At 37.1% G+C, this 19,767-nt stretch overlaps 1 protein-coding gene across 4 annotated transcripts in view; it reads right to left on the bottom strand.

The window, feature by feature from the left end:
- ARHGAP10 (Rho GTPase activating protein 10) overlaps nucleotides 1-19,767 on the bottom strand; it is a 322,216-nt gene that overhangs the window by 105,813 nt on the left and 196,636 nt on the right. For all 4 annotated transcript variants that reach the window (XM_061191611.1, XM_061191609.1, XM_061191608.1 and 1 more), the window contains exons 15-16: nucleotides 15,245-15,332; nucleotides 6,717-6,775 (exon numbers count right to left, since the gene is read on the bottom strand). In XM_061191611.1, coding sequence (XP_061047594.1) covers nucleotides 6,717-6,775; nucleotides 15,245-15,332 — 147 coding nt within the window. The remainder of the gene's footprint in view (nucleotides 1-6,716; nucleotides 6,776-15,244; nucleotides 15,333-19,767) is intronic.

A 19,767-nucleotide genomic window follows, 5' to 3' on the forward strand; every position in this document is an offset into this window, starting at 1 on the left:
AACACTTACTATTTACACTTATTATTTGTGCACATTTCTGTTATGTTTCAACAAAAAGTTCCTTACTCACAGTAAATCTCAACCTAAGATAAGCTAGTAATTTTTAAAATTATTTCAGATCCTTTTTCATTATGTTATTACAAGATATTGAATATAATTACCTGTGCTATACAGTAGGTCCTTGTTGTTTATCTATTTTATATATAGTAGTGTGTATCTGTTAATCCCAAGTTCCTAATTTATCTCCCCCTCCCCTTTCCCTTTTGGTAACCATAAGTTTATTTTCTATGTCTGTGAGTCTATTTCTGTCTTGTAAATAAGTTCATTTGTATCATTTTTTAGATTCCACATATAAGTGATATATTGTATTTGTCTTTCTCTTTCTGACTTACTTCACTTCGTATGATAATCTCTAGGTCCATCCATGTTGCTACAAATGGCATTATTTCATTCTTTTTTATGGCTAATATTCCATTGTGTGTGTGTATGTGTGTATACACACACATCTTCTTTACTCATTCATCTGTTGAAGGATATTTAGGCTGCTTCCATGTCTTGGCTATTATAAATAGTGCTGCTATGAACACTGGGGTGCGTATATCTTTTTGAATTAGAGTTTTCATCTTTGCCAGATATATGCCCAGGAGTGGGATTGCTGGATCCTATGGTATCTCTATTTTTAGATTTTTAAGGACACTCCATACTGTTCTCTATAGTGGCTACCCTAGTAACTTTTAAATTTAATCATTTCAGAGTTTTCCTTCCTTTTTTGTAATGAGATGTTCAAACAGCCTATTTCATTTAATATATAATGGAGGGACTTCGCTGGTGGCGCAGTGGTTAAGAATCCGCCTGCCAATGCAGGGGACATGGGTTCGAGCTCTTCTCCGGGAAGATCCCACATGCCACAGAGCAGCTTAGCTCGTGCGCCACAACTACTGAGCCCGCGTGCCTAGAGCCCGTGCTCCGCAACAAGAGAAGTCACCGCAACGAGAAGCCTGCGCACCGCAACAAAGAGTAGCCCCCGTTCGCCGCAACTAGAGGAAGCCCGCGCGCAGCAACAAAGACCCAACGTGGCCAAAAATAAATAAATGAAATTAATTAATTAATTTTAAAATATATATATATATATAATGGACATCTCTCCATGTCTTTAAATGGAGTGCACACCATCAATTTTATGAATATTTAGATTGCTCCCAATGTTTGTAAAGTTAAGTTTGTTCCAATTTACACTTCCAGGAGTAGTGTCTGAGAGGGAGGAATGAGATTTTACAACACAGAACACATTGTTGCTAAAGGGAGGGGAGAGAAAAGGCTAGGAAATGAACAGGCACATGATAAAGCAGAACGCAAACAATCAAATCATGTAAAAGACTCTTTGATACAGACTACATTTGTCTTCGAAAATAAAAATACAACTATCTAAAGAGTTAGGTGATAAATTACAATCAAGTTTTTAATCTGGAGTTAAAACCAAGATAATGCCTTACTAAATCAAAGCTGGAGGAAAATGAAAGCAATAAAAATATAATAGCATTTTCAACTCACAGCTTTGATTTTTAAAATGAAATTAAAGCAGGGACTCTGAAAAACAGTCAAAAATTCCAAAGGAAGAAAAGGATAACTGCCTACAATAAGAATTCTGTACATTCAAAAACTGAAAATTTTTGAAAACTGCACTGAAACACTTTCTAACTCATGTGTGTCTTGTCATTAATAATCATCTTCCTCCAAAGAAAACCCAACTTTAATATTTTTTGATTTATTACTTATTGAGAAACACAAGATAGGAAAATAGCTTCCCACCTTCTAAGGATAAGGGTCTTCATTTCTAAGTGGAAAATACTAGAATCAGTTTTAAAAATAAAATCAAAACCTTCCACTTGCTTTTTTGAGTCCCTCTCCCACCAGCTCACTCCCATCTCGTTTGAAATCATACACACATTCTTTTCCAAGTCTGCTTTTTCCCTCTTCTTCCAAAAAGAAGAATTTGTGTACAGTAAAACTTTTTCTCCATCTTGTTCATTTTGATATTAATTAAAGCTTTGTATTAATGGGCATTTTCATGTGGCTACAATAATAACTTTAAGGTACTCAAAAAGTTTTCTAAGATAAATTACCCTTAGTTGCTTATGCTATGTGCATTTCATTATATTTTAATTGATATAAATTACAAAGAATGCACAGCATAACTTTTTAAAAATCTGAGATACTGAATTAATCATAACACTAAATTCCTGACGAATGCCAGGGACCGGAGTTTACTGTAATAGCAAAAGCATTTTTAATTGTGAAACTACAAATCAGCATCTACAACACTTAATGTCTATCTGCTTATGTTGCTGTGCCAGCTAATGGAGACTGAAAAAGATAGGAGCGTAGCTTACTGGACCTTATCAAAGACACACAGACAGGGAAACTTAAATTTGATATTTAAACGTCATCAGTCAGTAATACTGTAATTTCAGGAAAGCATTAGCAGTAACCATTCAAGCACTTCCCACATCACAAGGGGCTTCAATTACCAGACATCAAGCATCCCAGTTCTTCTGTGGGAGGCACTATCTAATACCAGAAATTGACTACAGCAGGCTAAGATAGCTTGATGTCATTAAGCATCCAATTCCTTTAATTTCCAGATTTCTGAGTCCCTCCCCACCAAGACAACATGATTTTGTCTTGTTTCCCCTGCAGGTTTACCAATAAGGATAGAACATTCTGGCTAAGCAAATGCCAGTGCCTTGGATCCTATAATAGCTTTCTTTTTCATCATAAGTGACTAAAGAACTTTGTGATTATGATTTTGCTTCCCAGGTACCTTGACTACTACTACTAAACACACTGAACACAGCAAGACAAGTGTTCTGGTTTGGGGGACAGAAATTTTTCGTGTGATGCCATATTAGGCGTCCAGGCTTCAGCTGTCATTCTCAAACCAAGTTTAACATGAGTCCAGCCCTGAAGCATGGATCCAATTCTTACCAATATGATCCGTCACAGACTCTGAGCCTGAAAGGCTGAGACACACACCAAGGACTACAACATTCTCAAAGGTAATAAACATCATGCAGTAAGAGATCCAGGTAAATGCCTGCCAGCCTTCCCCAGCTGGGCACGACCTTCTGATTCCTGCGTAAACCAAGCAAACTGTATTTTCATCTTACAAATTTCTATACTAAAAGCCCATTATATTCTCTTGCAAGATGGATGGTGTGACATAATAATAAATATACGTATACTGGTCTCTGCACCCAGTTCCTGATGCTGAGCTCCTAAAACCCTTGTATTCGGGGGTGCTCAGAGAGTCTTTTGTTCTAGTATTTCTAGTTTCTGATACAGAGCTCCTAGGGGCTCTGTCACTTCCTGAGTGATTGGAATGTCTGCCACCAAGCTCCTAAGTCCCCTGGAATTTGGGGGCTGATAAGAACATCTTCTGTTTTAATGAGGTGACTTTTGGTGGGCTTCTAGATGGGGGCTGGTCACAAGAGAGGTTAGAAGCTTGGAATTTTCAGATCTACCCACCATTCTCTGGAGAGGGGAGGGGGCAAGAAATGGAGCTAACAATCCATCATGGCTACAGGATGAAGCCTTCATAAAAATCCCCCTAGCACAGGGTATGGACAGCTTCCAAGTGGGTGAACGTATCTATATGCCAGGAGGGTGGCACCCCCCAACTTCACGGGACAAAAACTCCTGCACTCAGGACACTTCTGGACCTTGCCCTGTGTACCTGACTGTTCATCTGTATCCTTTACCATATCCTTTATTATACCATAAGCTGGTAAACGGACATTTGCATTTCCCTGAGTTCTGTGACCACTCTAGCAAATTCTCATGTCCAAGGTAGGGGTTACAAGAAAGCTGATTTCTAGCCGGTCAGTCAAAAGTACCAGGGATAACCTGGGACTTGGAACTGGTGTCTTTCATGGGGGGGCAGTTTTGTAGGACGAGTCCTTAACTTGTGGGATCAGAGGCTAACGCCAGATAAACAGAATCAGACCTGAATCCAACTGCAGGACACTCAGCCGGCATCACAGAATTGGCTGGTGTGGGGAAAACCCACACATTTGGTGACCAGAAGTGCAGTACTATGTGTGTACAGAAGACACACAGGAGTGATTTTCCTAGACAGAGGGTCTCCAGTTCCTTTTAGCAATTTTAAGTTAACTCCCTCAGCTGAAGGGTTATTTGGATGCTTTCAAAAAAAAGTTTTTTTTAATTTCTCAATGCATTCACCATTGACCAGTAGGTACTTCTTTTAAGAATGAAAAACAAAAGATGTTTGCCTTCTGTGGTGACAACAAAGAAAGAAAATTCACATTTGTATCATACACTCCAGAAATTAACTCACAGGTTCTCAAGGGAGCTCTACAGGAAAGAAACTGACGAGAAGAAATGAACGGACCCAGGAGAAACCTTCAGAACCCTCAGCAGGGAGGGGAGAAAAGACCATCTCAACACCACAGACCAGACTGAAACTACTGCACATGACTGAAGAGAATCAAAATTTAGTTTCCATGCTGGTGTGAGAGGCGGTAACAGAGATGGGTGATGCTTGATCATTTTAGATGTCAGCTCAGCTAAGACACTGCAGCAAAACAAGGGAATCACTCCCATCGTTAATGGAAAATGATAGTTTAACTGCAATTCCAAGTTTCCAACATTATTCAAGAGGAGGCTAATCCTGGCCACCTGATTTCTGTGACCGTTTTAGTCAGCACTGGAAAGGACACATGCAAAAGATCAGAGGGTCTGCTCCTACACTCTTTCCTGAGAGAAGGGCGCTCACAAGAGAGCTGAATAAAAAATGAAAGTCTGCACTGGAAATGTTGGCCATGAAAATACACCCATTGAATATACGTACTTTTCCCCATTAAAAAAGGTAACTATGGGTCTCATGCCAACCGTAACTCCACTTGGGTGCAAATACCTGCCAATAATTACAGTAGCTACAGTGTTTCTCTGGAACAGGCTTGTTATTCAAATCATTGTGAAGACTCTACGTCAGATCCCGACATAGTCAGGAAGCAGAACACAAGGTACTTGTCTAGGAGGTGACGCTACCCTTCGTACTTGCACGATGTCTTCTCCCACAGTGTTGAAAGACAGCCTCAACAACTCTTGAAACTCACCTCCTACCACCAGGGACTTAGTAAACACTTGTAAGTTCCTACCTCTTCATCTGGTAAAATACATCGATGTTAGAATTTCAAACACACTGGATTCGGTTACAAGGTGTGATAATGATACTAACTTGTGGTAAATGAAAACTTTATTCCATAATCCCTTTATCTTTCTCCAATTCTCAAAGGATTCTAGATTAAAATTGGCACTCTTCTGCTTTTTCCAGTCTCTGAGGCAAACATGAAACAACTGTCCTCCAATGAGAGTTTAATTTCTCTTCCCCCGGTTTGCCAAAAATGCCACGGGGAAGAATCAAAACAACTAAGCTTTTGCTTGAGTTTTTGCCAAGAAATCTTTCCCCCACTTCCTTGATCATACAAACTCCCTTTAAAAAGAAAAAAGAAATCCTCTTCCATGTGAAAACAAAAGTGAACAGAACCATATTTTTGCCTTTTCCAAATGCCTGTTTTATATGTAGAGTCTAACTGGGCCGAACTATTTCTTCTTTCTGCAACCTCCTAGGAACCTTCATGCTGGCTGGAGCAGGGACCTCACAAGAAGATACATTTAAAGCAATGTTCAGGCAGCAGTAACATAGGACCCAAAGGGATTGCTCTAAAGTTTTCAACAGATTAAACGATGGAATACATCCAAGGGAAGAAAATAAAAGGAAATGGAAATACAGTTACAACTACTGTCAGTGCACCTGTGAAAACCAATACTGCAGGTTTTAGCCAGTGGAACTGGGGTTTTGAATTTTAAATAAAGATCTCCAAAATCTGGCAAGTTACTTAACATGTCTCAACCTTCCTTTCCTTAACTATTAAATACCTAACACCAGAATATTTCGGAAGACTGTGATGATTTAACACCAAGTGTGGAATAGAAAAAGTGAGTGTGTATAACAGAGAGTGTAACAGAGTGTATCATAGAGAGAAAACAAGAAAGCTTGAAATGAGTATGACTCACAAAAAATTTAATCACAAATTAAAATGCTACCAACTATAAGCCTTTTTCATTTAACATTTTATCACATAGAATTCACTCTCTACCAAATATTGTGTGGGCTTCCGGCATGAGCTCACAATATTCCTTCTGCCTGCAATTTCCATCTCAATATCTTTCTACGTGAAGTCATTTCCAACATGCGAATCTCTCCGAATCTGCTTATCTCCCCAACCGTCTGCAAGTTAAATACTCCTGCGTTCCCATCGTACTGTGCTCATGCCATTATTATATACATTATGGTACAGGGAGAGGTGTGTGTGCCCCAATACTTGCTAAAGAATTGGCTCCTGGGGGCAGAAATCCTTTCATGGCTCTATATATTCATTATATACCAGTGACTAGTGCACAGTAGGAGATAAATAAATGTCTGTGAGTGAATGAATGAATGAATGAATAAATAAATATATTAATTGTCCCTTTTTTCATCTTCTAAAAGGGGGGGCAACCAAACACCTCCTCAAGTGATTTCCATTTTTAACACAGATTACAATAACATAAAGATAAATTTTTCATGTGGAAATTTCAGTTTGTACACACTGTCAATCACAAAACTGTTTCTATCACCTCGATGTAATACATACTGGCTGGAACAATGAAGTCTCCGTGTAATTCATAGGTCATCAGCGGCTCTGGAAGACTCCTGTATTAAAAGGACAGCTTAGAATTACCAAACAAATGCAAATAGGTCCCCTCTTTTTGCATTCATTTTTTATAAAAGGATATTAAATATGTCATGCATTTCTTAATGTGGAAAACTTCCCTAGGAAATACTTTTACATATCAAAAAAGATACATCATTCAAATGGATTCCTTTATTAAGTGTTATCTGCACCACACACTGTCCAAGCTTAAGCAGTCACAAATCTCTATCAGATCTAAGCACATAGTATTTCATATTTAATCTTGGAAAGTACCTTTATAAACATCTGATTTCATGTATAAAACTTCCTTCCACATACTAACTTATTTAAAGTCAAATATTCTATCCAACCAAATATAAACATATAATTTTGAAAATCACCTCTAGGATATTAACTGAAGATGCCACAAAAAAAATATGGAAAAGATTAAACAAATTTAAAGAAATCCCTCTTTTTTTTTTTAAGATTTTTTTGATGTGGACCATTTTTAAAGTCTTTATTGAATTTGTTACAATACTGTTTCTGTTTTATGTTTTGTTTTGTTTTTGTTTTTGTTTTGGACATGAGGCATGTGGGATCTTAGCTCCCCGACCAGGTATCGAACCCACACCCTCTGCACTGGAAGGTGAACTCTTAACCAGTGGACCACCAGGGAAGTCCCTCCAGTCCTCTTCTCTTACATCTCTATTATAAAAATATGATATCCAATACTGATGTATGCCAATGAAACAACAGAGAAATGAAATAAAATTGATCACAACTTAAAAAACACCTATATCATTTTAATTTTCTACAACCAGATTACATAAATGGTAGATTTTTATCCTGTGGTCAACAGAATGTTACAGTTCAATCAACATTTATACATATCTTAACTTTTAAAAGACCAGATCTCCAGACTCTATAAACACCTAAAGAACACTAAGACAAGTTATCAATCTGTACAGCCCTTCTGGAGGGCAATCTGGCAAGATAAAAGATAAAAATTTTTAAAAGGTTTAAATCACGTAGCCCAGAAATTCCTCTTCAAATGCATTAAAAAAAAAGAAATCAAAGATACACACACACAAAAATTTTAAACATATGCAAAAGCCAAAAAAATGCCAGGGATAAAGAAGGTCATTTCATATTGATAAAGAGGTCAATTCATCAAGAAGACATAATAATCCTAAATGGTTGTTTGTTTGTTTTTTAACAATCCTAAATGTTAGTGGGTCTAATAACAGGATCTTCAAAATCCAGGAAGCAAAAATGGATGGAACTGCAAGGAGAAATAGACAAATCCACAAATATGGCTAGAGACTTAAATACCTCTCTGTCTCAATAACTGATAGGACGAGTAGACAAAATCAGTTAGGATAGAGAAGATTTGACCAAAGCTATCAACCAACTTCACCTGACTGGTACGTCCATCACCTAAATGAAACGCCATCCAAAAGCAACAGAAGACACATTCTTTCCCAGTGCATATGAAGCATTTATCAAGATAAAGATATTCTGGACCATGAAACAAATCTCCATAAATTTAAAAGGGTTCAATTTATACAGGGTATTTCTCTGATTACAGTAAAAATTAAATTAGAAATCAATAACAGAGATATCTAGAAAACCTCAAAGAAAGGAATATCAGGAAGTATTTTGAATCGAAACAAAAATGAAAATACAACATATCAGAATTTAAGGGATGTTGGTAAAGCAGTATTTGGCGGTAAATTTATACCACTAAGTACCTATGTTAGAAAAAAGAAAGGTCTTAAACTTTCTACCTTACAGCCAAAAAGAGAGTAAATTAAACCCAAAATAAGCAGAAAAACAGAAACAAAGATCAGAGCAGAAATCAGTTAAACAGAAAACAAACAAACAAAAACAGAGAAAATAAATAAATCCAAAAACTGGTTCTTTGAAATAATCAATAAAGTTGGTAAGTCTAGCCATAATAATTAGGAAACAAAAGATAGAAAACACAAATCACCAATCAGAAATAATAGAGGTGACTGAAGAATCACTGCAGGTTCTAAAGTATTAAAAAGAAAATAAAATATTATGAAAATATTCATGCCCACAAATTCAACAGTTTAGATGAAATGGACAAATGTCTCAAAAGACACAAACTATTAAATCTCACTCCAAAAGAAATAGGTAACCTGAGAAATAGGTAACCCATATCTATTAGAGAAAATGAATTTGTAGTTAAAAATCCTGCCAATAAGAAAGCTCTAGGCCCAAATGAGTCACTGATAAATTCTACCAAACAGTTAAAAAAGAAATAATACCAATTCTATGCAAATCCTTCCAGAAAGTAGAAGAGGGAATATTTTCTAACTCATTCTTTGATGTCAGCATTTACCTTAGTACCAAAATTAAATACATTGTAAGAAAACTACAGACCGATATTACTCATGAATGTAGATGCAACTATTCTAAATAAAACGTTAGCAACTGGAATTCAACAAGATAAATAAAAGGATAATACATCATGACCAAGCTGGGTTTATCACAGAAATGTCACTGCCTTAATAGTAAAAATAAAATCAGTGCAACTCACCAAACTAAAAAAGAAAAACTGTAAGATCATCTCAAGAGACAATTCAGTGGAGAAAGGATAGTTTTTCCCACAAATGGTACTGAAACAATTGGACATCCATATTCAAAAGTGAACTTGGATCCATATTCTATATCTTACACAACGACTAACTTAAAATAGATCATAGATCTAACTGTAAAACCTAAAACTATTAAACTTCTAGAAGAAAACATAAAATCTTTGTGACTTCGGATTAGGTAAAAGCACAATCCATAAAGTACAGTCCATAAAAACTAGTAAATTCAACTTCATCAAAATTTTTAAATGCTCTTTGCAAGGCACTTTTAAGGGAATGAAAATACAAGCCATGACGCCATGAAGAAAACATTTGCAAAGCACATTATCTAAAGACTTGTATCCGAAATATCAAGATTTGGCAAGGATGTAAAGGAAATGGAACTCTTGTACATCGTAAGTGGAAATGTAATGAAATACAACCACTTTGGAAAAAAGTTTGTCCGTTTCCCCAAAAGTTAAACATACCCTTATCGTACAATCCAGGCGTTATACTCTTAGGATTTACCCAAGAGGAATGAAAGCTTGTGTTCACTCAAAGATTTGTACACAAAGATTTTTAGTAGCTTTATTTATAATAGCCAAAAGCTACAAACAACCCAAATATTTATTAACAGGTAAATGGATAAAACAGAAATTTGTGGTGTATCCATAAAATGGAACACTAGTTAGCATTGAGAAGGAATGAACTATTGGTCCTTGCTACAACACAGGTGAATCTGTAATTATGCTGAGTGAAAGAACCCAGATTTTAAAAAGTACATTCTATGTTACTCCATTTATATGAAATTATAGGAAGTGCAAATTAATGTATAGTGACAGAAAGCTGGTTTGCCCAGGGATGAGGGAATGAGAAGAGAAAAGTGAGAGACAGGGAGTTCAAAGGGGCTTGAGGAAACTCTGGGGGCGATGGGAGGGTTCATCCACTTGATTTTGGTGATGGCTTCACAGATGTATGCACACATCAAACTTATCAAAATGTATACTATAAATATATGCAGTTTATTGTACGTCAGTTACACGTCAATAAAACTTTAACAAAATAGATGGAAAAACATATTTACAGATTATGTTCCCTACATACAATTTTTTATTGAATAAATTTCACTTGGAACATTGGATAAGTTTAAGGTGTACAGCCTGTTATTTTGATACATTTATATATTGTGATATCACCGATGTATCAATATTTATCACATTACGTAATTATAGTGTACTATTATTGTCTACATTCATTATACTGTACATTAGATCTCTAGGGTCTATTTACTACTCATTACAAGTTTGTACCCTTATATACCAACAATCTTATCCCTCCACCATCCCCTAGTAGCCACCATTTTATCTTACATACAGTGTTTGATGCTGCAGGACACACACGGACACACACATGCACGCGTGTTCACATGAAATGACAGCTGTAGAGGCTGAAACTAAAACTTAAAAGCACTAGTGAAGAAAAAACTGTTCTTTTATTTCCTCTCTCCCTCCCCTTCATCCCCTACACTCTCATTTAGAGAAGAAAAATAAAATGAATTACACCACAGACTAAATAAAGAAAAAGAAGAGGCAATCAGAAGGAAACCTTTGGTTTTGTTTCAAAACGCGAACAAGCAGGAAGTAGCGATGAAGGAAAATGCTAATCTGTCAGAGAATGAAAGTTAAAGGGTTTTGAAAAGAAAGGGGGAAAAATGAGAACATTCAGAAACCCCATAGAGAGCATTTCTTTTCCAATAAAAATGAATTTGTATCTAGGTATCTTCTACATGCTGCTTATATCATTGCTGTATGTCTAGCCAGGCAATGCAGCATAAAAAAATAAGTATTAAGTATTGTTAATGTTGGGGAAGCAGTAATAAAAATGACAAGTTCCCCATACAAAATTCATTATATTGAGTCATCATACCTGTCGGCTTCTCACCCAACATGAGCTACCTCTCATTGGGATCTGTCTAGGGGTATAAAGCATAATATTTACTAAGATGGCATTTTCTTCCCCAAAAGTCCCATTCTCATTTCCAGGCTTAGAAGTTTCTTCCAGGTAAAATCATTTTACTACAAACCTCACAAAATAGCTAATCCCTCCCCTGACAATGGGAAAATGCTGAAATGAACACATGACCGGAAATCAAAATTATGGTCAGAATAGATGGGAAATCAACCAGAGGGCTGGTATCCAACCCTCGTTTTAGTTTTTAAAAAAAAAAAAAAAAACTTTGCCTCAAGTCAGAAGAAGAAAACGGGAGATGCCATACATGTGTCTACTGCACATCTTTTTCTATCTCCCAGACCCTGGAGCCTTTGCTCCTCATTTTAGTTTAGTGTTTGTTGGGGGACGGAGGGGGGATGGGGATGTTTGGCTATTTCACTTCTTCTATTTCCAACCTCCAATACAATATTTGCAGCGAAAAGAATTCAAGGGCAACAGCTTCTTCGGTGAGGAAAGCTATATTCAGCTTCGTGTCATAGTGCCATAAGTGACCCAGGCAGGCTGGCTCCAGAGCCCATGCTCCAAACCATCACACTGTATCACCTCTTGTGCTAAAAGAAACACCCTTGCTTGACCGTAACCAGGTAGCCAAAATGAAGGTAAATAAAAACCTCAGTTTTCTCCTATTTGGTGCATCACCAGAAAACTTATTAATTAAATCCTAATTACTGCATCTTCAGTTGCTAAAAATAACATAGGGGAAAAGAACAGCAACCTAACTTTCAAATCTCCCAAGGCATCTGCCATTTTACGATAATCACTTTATCACCTTCAGGCAGCCTGTGTATATTGTTAGGAGTGAAGTCATACAAAAATAGCATCTCTTAATGTTCTTCTGTAGGCAATGTTTGCTTAAAAGTGAAATTCAATAGGATGAAGCAAAGTAAAGAGAAAAAAAAAGACAGAAAAAGTAACACAAGACCAGGGACAAGAAGGAACTAACTTCAGAGAGTATCAAGAACCAGAAAGAAACTGTATGTATTGAAGAAAAAGATCCTCTAGTTTATTAAACTAATTCCCCCAACAAGGGAAGAAAGAATCATGTGAAGCAGGAAAAAAAACACATGCAATTTACTACAAAAGAACTGGATTTTTGCCCTTAGCTTCCAACCAATAACCAAATCATTTTGAACTGTACTAGACATAAGTTTACCAAACAGTAAACTGGGTTTAAAGCTACCTCCTGGGGGCTTCCCTGGTGGCGCAGTGGTTGAGAGTCTGCCTGCCAATGCAGGGGACACGGGTTCGAGCCCTGGTCTGGGAAGATCCCACGTGCCGCGGAGCAACTGGGCCCGTGAGCCACAATTGCTGAGCCTGCGCGTCTGGAGCCTGTGCTCCGCAACAAGAGAGGCCGCGATAGTGAGAGGCCCGCGCACCGCGATGAAGAGTGGCCCCCGTTTGCCACAACTAGAGAAAGGCCTCGCACAGAAACGAAGACCCAACACAGCCATAAATAAATAAATAAATAAATTTAAAGCTACCTCCTGGCAAGGCACCATCCTCTGCTGGTCAGATTAACATAGGAAATTTATTTTACTTTTATAACCTTCACCCATTCTGTCCTTCATCCGTCTAATACAGGCTTTCTCAACCTCAGCACTACTGACATTTTGGACATCTGGGGACAGGGGAGGGCCGTCTCGCGCACTGCAGATGTTCAGCAGTCCATCCCTGGTCTCCACGCATTAGATGCCAGCAGCACCCCTCTTCAGCAATCTTGCCAACCAAAAATGTCTCCAAATATTGCCAAAGAGCCCTGGAGTAGGGCTGGAGGGTACCAAAATCATCCCCAGTTTAGAACCTCTGCTCTCGTATTTGAGTGACAGAGTTAGCTCTAGATGCTGAGATATTGCAATGAACAAACCACATAAGATGTCAATATCACCAGGAAGCGTATATTCCAATCCCAGGGTTGGGGCTAATGAGATATTACCATAATCCTCATCTAAACCAGTTAGTCACTACCAGTGGCAAACTAAACATAAGCACAAAGATTTAGCCTTCATTTTACCCCTTTCTAGAACAGGGGTAATAATAAGGTCGTCCCTCAGCATCAGCAGGGGATTGGTTCCAGGACCCACTTTGGATATCAAAATCTGCAGATGCTCAAGTTCTACAGTCTGGCCTGAGTTTCCACAGATTCAACCAACTGTGGACCGTAAACATCCTACACCATCTGTGGTTGGTTGAATCCGTGAATGTGGGACCAACCTGTGGATACAGAGGACTGACTGTACTTAACAGGTTAAGAAAAAAAATCTCAAACAGTGGCTAAAAACATCTTCTTTAAATAAAATACTTGCAAATAGGTAACACACACCTGAACCCACTGATAAATGTTAATTTCATTAAAAAGTGGGCCAACTGGACAACACAGGCCTCCTGATGTAACAACACAACAGGAAGAATATAAGCACTGCTATGATGTATTCTTGCAATAAATAAACCAACAAAAGCCGAATCTGAATCTAACGAAGCCTATAGATTTAACTATTAGCTTATAGGAAATATGACAGATACCAGAGAAACCTGAGGATACCACCAGCCATATCTAAAATGTGGAAAATTCTATTTTAAAAAATGACTCAGGTTCATCAACAAATTAAATGCTGGCGGGCGCGGGGTAGAGGGAGGGGACTGCACAAATGAAAAACGACTTAAAACGTATCAACCAAATGAAATGTGCTGACACTGTTGAAATCCTGCAGGAATTCAAACAAACATTAAAATACGTTTTTGGAAAAAAAATCTATAAAAATGGAACACAGATTGAGTACTGGATCATACGCATTTTGTTAGGTATGATAATTATATTCTTTTTGTCTTTTCTATAACATCCTTTTTTGTAAGTCCTTATCTTTTTTGAGATATCCACTCAAGTATTTATGAGTGCAGCAATATGTTATAGAAAATCTTTAAAGTATTATTCCAAAAAGTGGCAGTAGAGAGACTAATGAAACAAGAAGTGTCGAATGTTGAAAACCGAAGAGCAGGATAATAGGCCCATGAGGAGTCATTATACTCATCTCTCCGCTTGTATAAATTTGAAATTTTTAAAATATACAAATTTTTTAAAACACAAAATATGTAATATAAGTTGATTCAAATGTGCTTGTTGGAACCCAAATAGTATTTACCTGAAAATCAATCCTGTGTGTTGGTTAAAAAGAACTGATGCTGGGGGAGCAGTGCCATTTGTCTGCCAGACAGAAAGCAAAGTCCCCAGTGGACCCACAGCCTAAGAATTACAGTCGTGACTGTTTTCCATTCCTTTACTCCGTGTACTTGTCCTTCATCTAACCTCAAGCTTTGTGATCATTCATTTCCTTTCTTTTCTCAAGAAAGGTGAATGCTCAGAGATGCTGAACCTTTTCGAACTCTAATCCTAGATACTTCCTATAGTAAATGTAAAACTCAAAGTTTATCTTAAAAAAAAAAAAAAAACCTCATCAAGTAAACTTCTTTTCAAATTGCTCTGTATCTGTATGTCATCATTATAAGCCTTTAAGTTCACATGGTTTACACTTAAACTAAAACATCTTCATTTTAGCCCACAACATAAAGAAAAGATTCAATGAATGTAATAAACAGCCTTCTTCCTTACTGCTTCAGAGCATTTAATTCCAAAAACTCACATCCACAACAGACTCTATTTCAAAACCTAAGTCTATTCCAGTTCTGTTCTGTTGCAATTTATCTATCAACTGATGTTCACTGACTATGTCCCACACTTCCTGGGACATCATTAGGTACCTCATAAATGTTCTCCCTTCTCATAAGCTTTGACTTTTGAGATGCATGTTCGGAGTCTGCATTTGCTGTGTGTTAAACATCCCAACAGTCCGCTCTCCCCACGCCCCGCTACCGAGAGGAGCTCACCTCAAATACTGTTTCAGGGCACTCGTTATTGTCTTCACTTCCCAATCTATAGAATTCTCCAGGTCCACCTCATTGCAGGTTTTCACATCTGGTGAGCAAGCAAGGAAGAAAAAAATAATTCAAACCTTGACCAAATGGCTCATTTTTAAACAGCCAAACCACAAATATTGAATTCTGTGGTTTCCTATAAAAACATTACATACAATTTCTTATCATATTATAAGCCATATTCTTTTATCAGACATTTCTAGCACTTCAGAAAATCTGTAGTGAAGATCGAAGTAAAAGGATAAGGGTTGGGCTGGTAGTAGGGGAGAACTGGACACAGCAGTTAAATATTCACAACTGCAAAGCATGTACAGCTATTATTATTACTACTACTACTATAATTATAAGGTATTACTCAGTAGCCATGGCTTACAGCATGTGGCATTTTGCAGTGTCTATATATTTGAACTTGTTTCAGGTGGCATGATTGCTATCACACTGTGTTATGACAGGGGAAACAGGCAGTACCCTTAATGGCAAAATCCCTATTAGAAGAACAAGAAGTCAGTGGGGGAAAAGGATGGTAAGTCTGGTCCCACACTTCTAAGGTTTATACTCATCATATTATCTTTCTGAAGACTAATACATGATCAACCAAAACAGAAATGACACATAAACTTAAAAAGTCTTTTATGGGTAATCTTTCACATTAATGTTACAATCTATACACTCATCCAAGAAATACTTACTAGAAGCCCCTATGTAACATTTCTGACATTTATTCTAAATTAGTTTTCTTTGTCCTAAAAGTACATTAATGATGCATTTTTTACAAATGCCCTTTCAAATATCTAGTAAACTCTAAAGAAGATGTAAAACAGGCACTAAAAAAAAGAAGAAGAAGTAGAGTTGAAGGAGGAAGAGAAGGAGGGCAGCACAATTAATTCTGAAAAGGAAAAAGTCAACCCTGGTTGAAATAAACAGAAAGGATGGTGGGAAAGGCAAGCATTCTGAGTGTGGTGGCATCTCCGAGCCTTGTAAGGCTGGGCTACTGCACTTGGCTGTGACCTGGCAGCAGGGAGGAGAGTGCAGCAAGGGACCACACACCTGGGCTTAAATCCCGCCACAACCCTGACCAGCCTCACCACCCCAACAAGTCAGTTCCAAACCTCTCTGAACTTCAGTTCTTCATGTGCACAATGGAGATAACGTACACGCTCTCGTGGAACTACTGAGAGCATCAAAGCAAATCAGGAATGTATGCAGATTTCCATAAATCATCAAATGAGTAGGTAATTACCACAGCTGAGTCACCAAAAGTATAAGCCTTCAGTGGTGGTACCTACCCATGGGAGGGAGCAGTAAATGGCTTATGATGAAGGACATCAAACAATCAACAGAAGCTGGAGTGAGTTTCTACGCTCCAATCACACAAAGGAGAAAATAAGAGATTTGTGGAAAACACTTATTTCTCCCTCACTCCAGAATGATGTTTCAACTAAGACCCCCCCAAAAAAACTAGTCGTTTCAGGTATTTTTTCCTCCCTTACACTGTATTTGTCTATATATGGAAGGAAACTTCTTGTTAGTATACCCTTTTCAAACTAAAGTTCAAAAAGAAAATCCTGTCCAAATGGGACCACCACGTTAAGTCATGCATGCCACTTAAAAAGTTTGAGGTTTCGGCATGGGAAAGGATGGGTGACAATGCAGTGTTAGTCTCAAACTTTTTGAAAATAAAGTAAAACAGGAAGTGATGGTTATTTCACAGCCATAACATCAGATACATGAAGTCGATTACTCAAAAGTCTAGAAACTTTTCAAAGCACTTCAACAGCTCTTGATTACAGCAACTGACAGCAATATGCAATAAACTACAACAATGGCAATTGACACTGATTACATTTTGATTGGTTCCTACAATTCAGAACTCATTTGTTACTGAGTTTGTCAGACAAGCCACAGATACATTCAAGAAATCAAATTAAGCACCCTGATTAAAGGTGCAATCCTTTATAACTAGGACTAAATAATTCTGTTCTAAAGGCTTTGCCAACCAATTACTGCAGTAACTGAATATTCTCTCTCTCATTAAGTCTATTATTTAAATCTCATACAAGTCAGATAACATTTTCAATCAACTTGCTACCAGCAAATCACCATTTTAAAATCCAGGAAGCTTCTAAAGGAAATCTTTTATTTTCAGCTTTTGACCAAATGATCATTTCTATATTTTGAGAACCATAGTCTTTCTATGGAAAAATAAGCCATCCTTTGAATACATGGAATAAAAAGGAGCTGTCACACGAGAAGCCAATGACTACATAATGTCTATGGTATTAATCCTCTATTAAATTTTCACTGTTTTCAAATAACTCAATCATCCCTAGCAGCTCTTAACAATCCATGGATGCACTGGGACTAGGTAAATTTGTTAATAACTTATTTGGGATTCAAACTTAAAAATGCATTTAGAGTGTTCAATCAAAATATATGTTCTACTATAAATAAGGTAGAAATTCTGTTTCCTTTCTGGCCAAGGAACACTACACCTCGTGGATTAGTTTAAAACCTAAACTAATGAACAGAGATACAAATAGTTGACTTTTTATTTGGGTAAATGCTTCATAATTCTATAACCAGTGGTCATTTTTTTGAAATCGGAAACTTTCAGCCCAGCCCAAAGTGCTGGCACCCTACTCGACACTGACTTGGGTCCTAGTCTAAAGTACTTGAAGATGCCCAGTGATTGAATGAGTTTGGAGAATATTCTTTATAATCCAAAATCAGAATCTTTTTCAGCTACATTAGTTTACTTTTTCCCTCAACCTTTGTGAAAAGTCCTACAAACAAAGTAAACATGGTAATATGTTTATAGTAAAACTCCCCTAAATTAGTCTGATTTCTGGCTTTCTATGGTTCTCTGTCTTAAAATAAATAAAATCATCCAGCTGTTTTTACAAATTGAATTTAGAAAATTTAGAATTTAGAATTTAGAAAATTCACCAGCACACACAAGCTACCACATTTTCCCAGCACTTTCCCTTCCCTGCTCTGATGCTTTCATTCCAAAGAAGAAGAAGGAAGAACACAGGACAATTCTAACTCAGCTGAGTTCCAACCTACCAATCACGATAATTCATCTGTTGCATTGTCACCCCACTTACTAAAAAACCGTGACTCACCCAAAGACACCTCATCTGCTATTTCTCCCTGCCTTTCCCAGCTGCTTCAAGTTTATAATTAAAAAAAAAAAAAAACACTTCTACCAGACTATGTGTGCCCTCTGTTAGAGCAAAAAAAAAGAAGGAAAAGAAAAACACCTGTAAAGGGAAGGAATGTAATTGCTCACTGGGGCATGTTCTTGTGGAACCTTAAGAAACTTGGTCCAAGGGAAAGCTAGGAGGCTGTTGGAAAATCCAGCAGACCGCTACTTTCTGCCCCCGGGATGGAAGATGACCAAGAAGGCAAACAACTCTCATCACCAGGGGAGGAAGGCAGCTGCCCACTCCTTTACCTGACCTGGACGAGTACAAATGGTGGTCAGCCGCCATTAGTACTTCATGTGTGGCGGAGAGGAGAGAAGAAAGGGGCAGGGGAGGAAGGGGAGCGAGAAAAAGGAATGGGGGAGGGGAAGAAGAAGAATAGACAGGGGAAGGAGAAGAAGAACAGAGAGAAATATTTTTCTCTATTGTAATTTTAAATGTGAAGGTCGTGAAAACACACCCAATAGAGACACAAGTGAAGAAAACATGCAAGATTTTAAGCATGCATCCCTCTTTTAGAAATCAACACAAACTTTTACACAGGAGTATTTAAAGAACGCTGAAAATATTTTAAATACAAAAATATTTTATGTAAAAATGGCAATAAAGGAAAAATAATGGCAAAGTAAATGATTAGCTCTCAAGAACTAAAGAGAACCAAAGTAAACAGACGTTCCTGTCAAAAAATATAAAACGACTTGGAACTTTATCTCAGATTTTTTAAAAGTTAGGTTACTTTTCATTTCTGCAAAGAAAAATGCATTCCAAACAAAAAGTACTTTGAAAAAATTCAAATTTGAAATAAACGTTATCTGGAGGAATCAAAATTTTAAAAAATAACTGCCTAAAAATGTTAAAACTTGGTAAATCTGGGGAAGGGGTATTATGGGAGTCTATTGTACTATTTACTTGCAATTTTTCTGCAGGCTAGAGATTATTTCAAAATAAAAAATTTTGTTTTTTAAAAGTAAATAAATAAATAAATAATTTAAAAAAAATAACTCCTAGTACCACAAATGGGCAAAATTATCAGAATTAATTATCTACTAGAGGGAAAAAAATAGATTGGTACAAAAGAGCAAAATTAAAAATCTGGCAGACTCACCCAATTTTTTTCTCTTAAACGTATATAACTTTGAAACAATGTAGAGAGGTTGGGAAATGTAGAAAATGAATATCTACAGGACAGTGTGTACACAACTATTCAGAAACTCAAATTCTTTTTTTGGAAGAGGTATAAGTTAGTTCAATTTGAACATTTGCTGAATC

This window comes from Eubalaena glacialis, chromosome 5 (genome assembly GCF_028564815.1).
Source record: "Eubalaena glacialis isolate mEubGla1 chromosome 5, mEubGla1.1.hap2.+ XY, whole genome shotgun sequence".
NCBI classification, from domain to species: Eukaryota; Metazoa; Chordata; class Mammalia; order Artiodactyla; family Balaenidae; genus Eubalaena; species Eubalaena glacialis.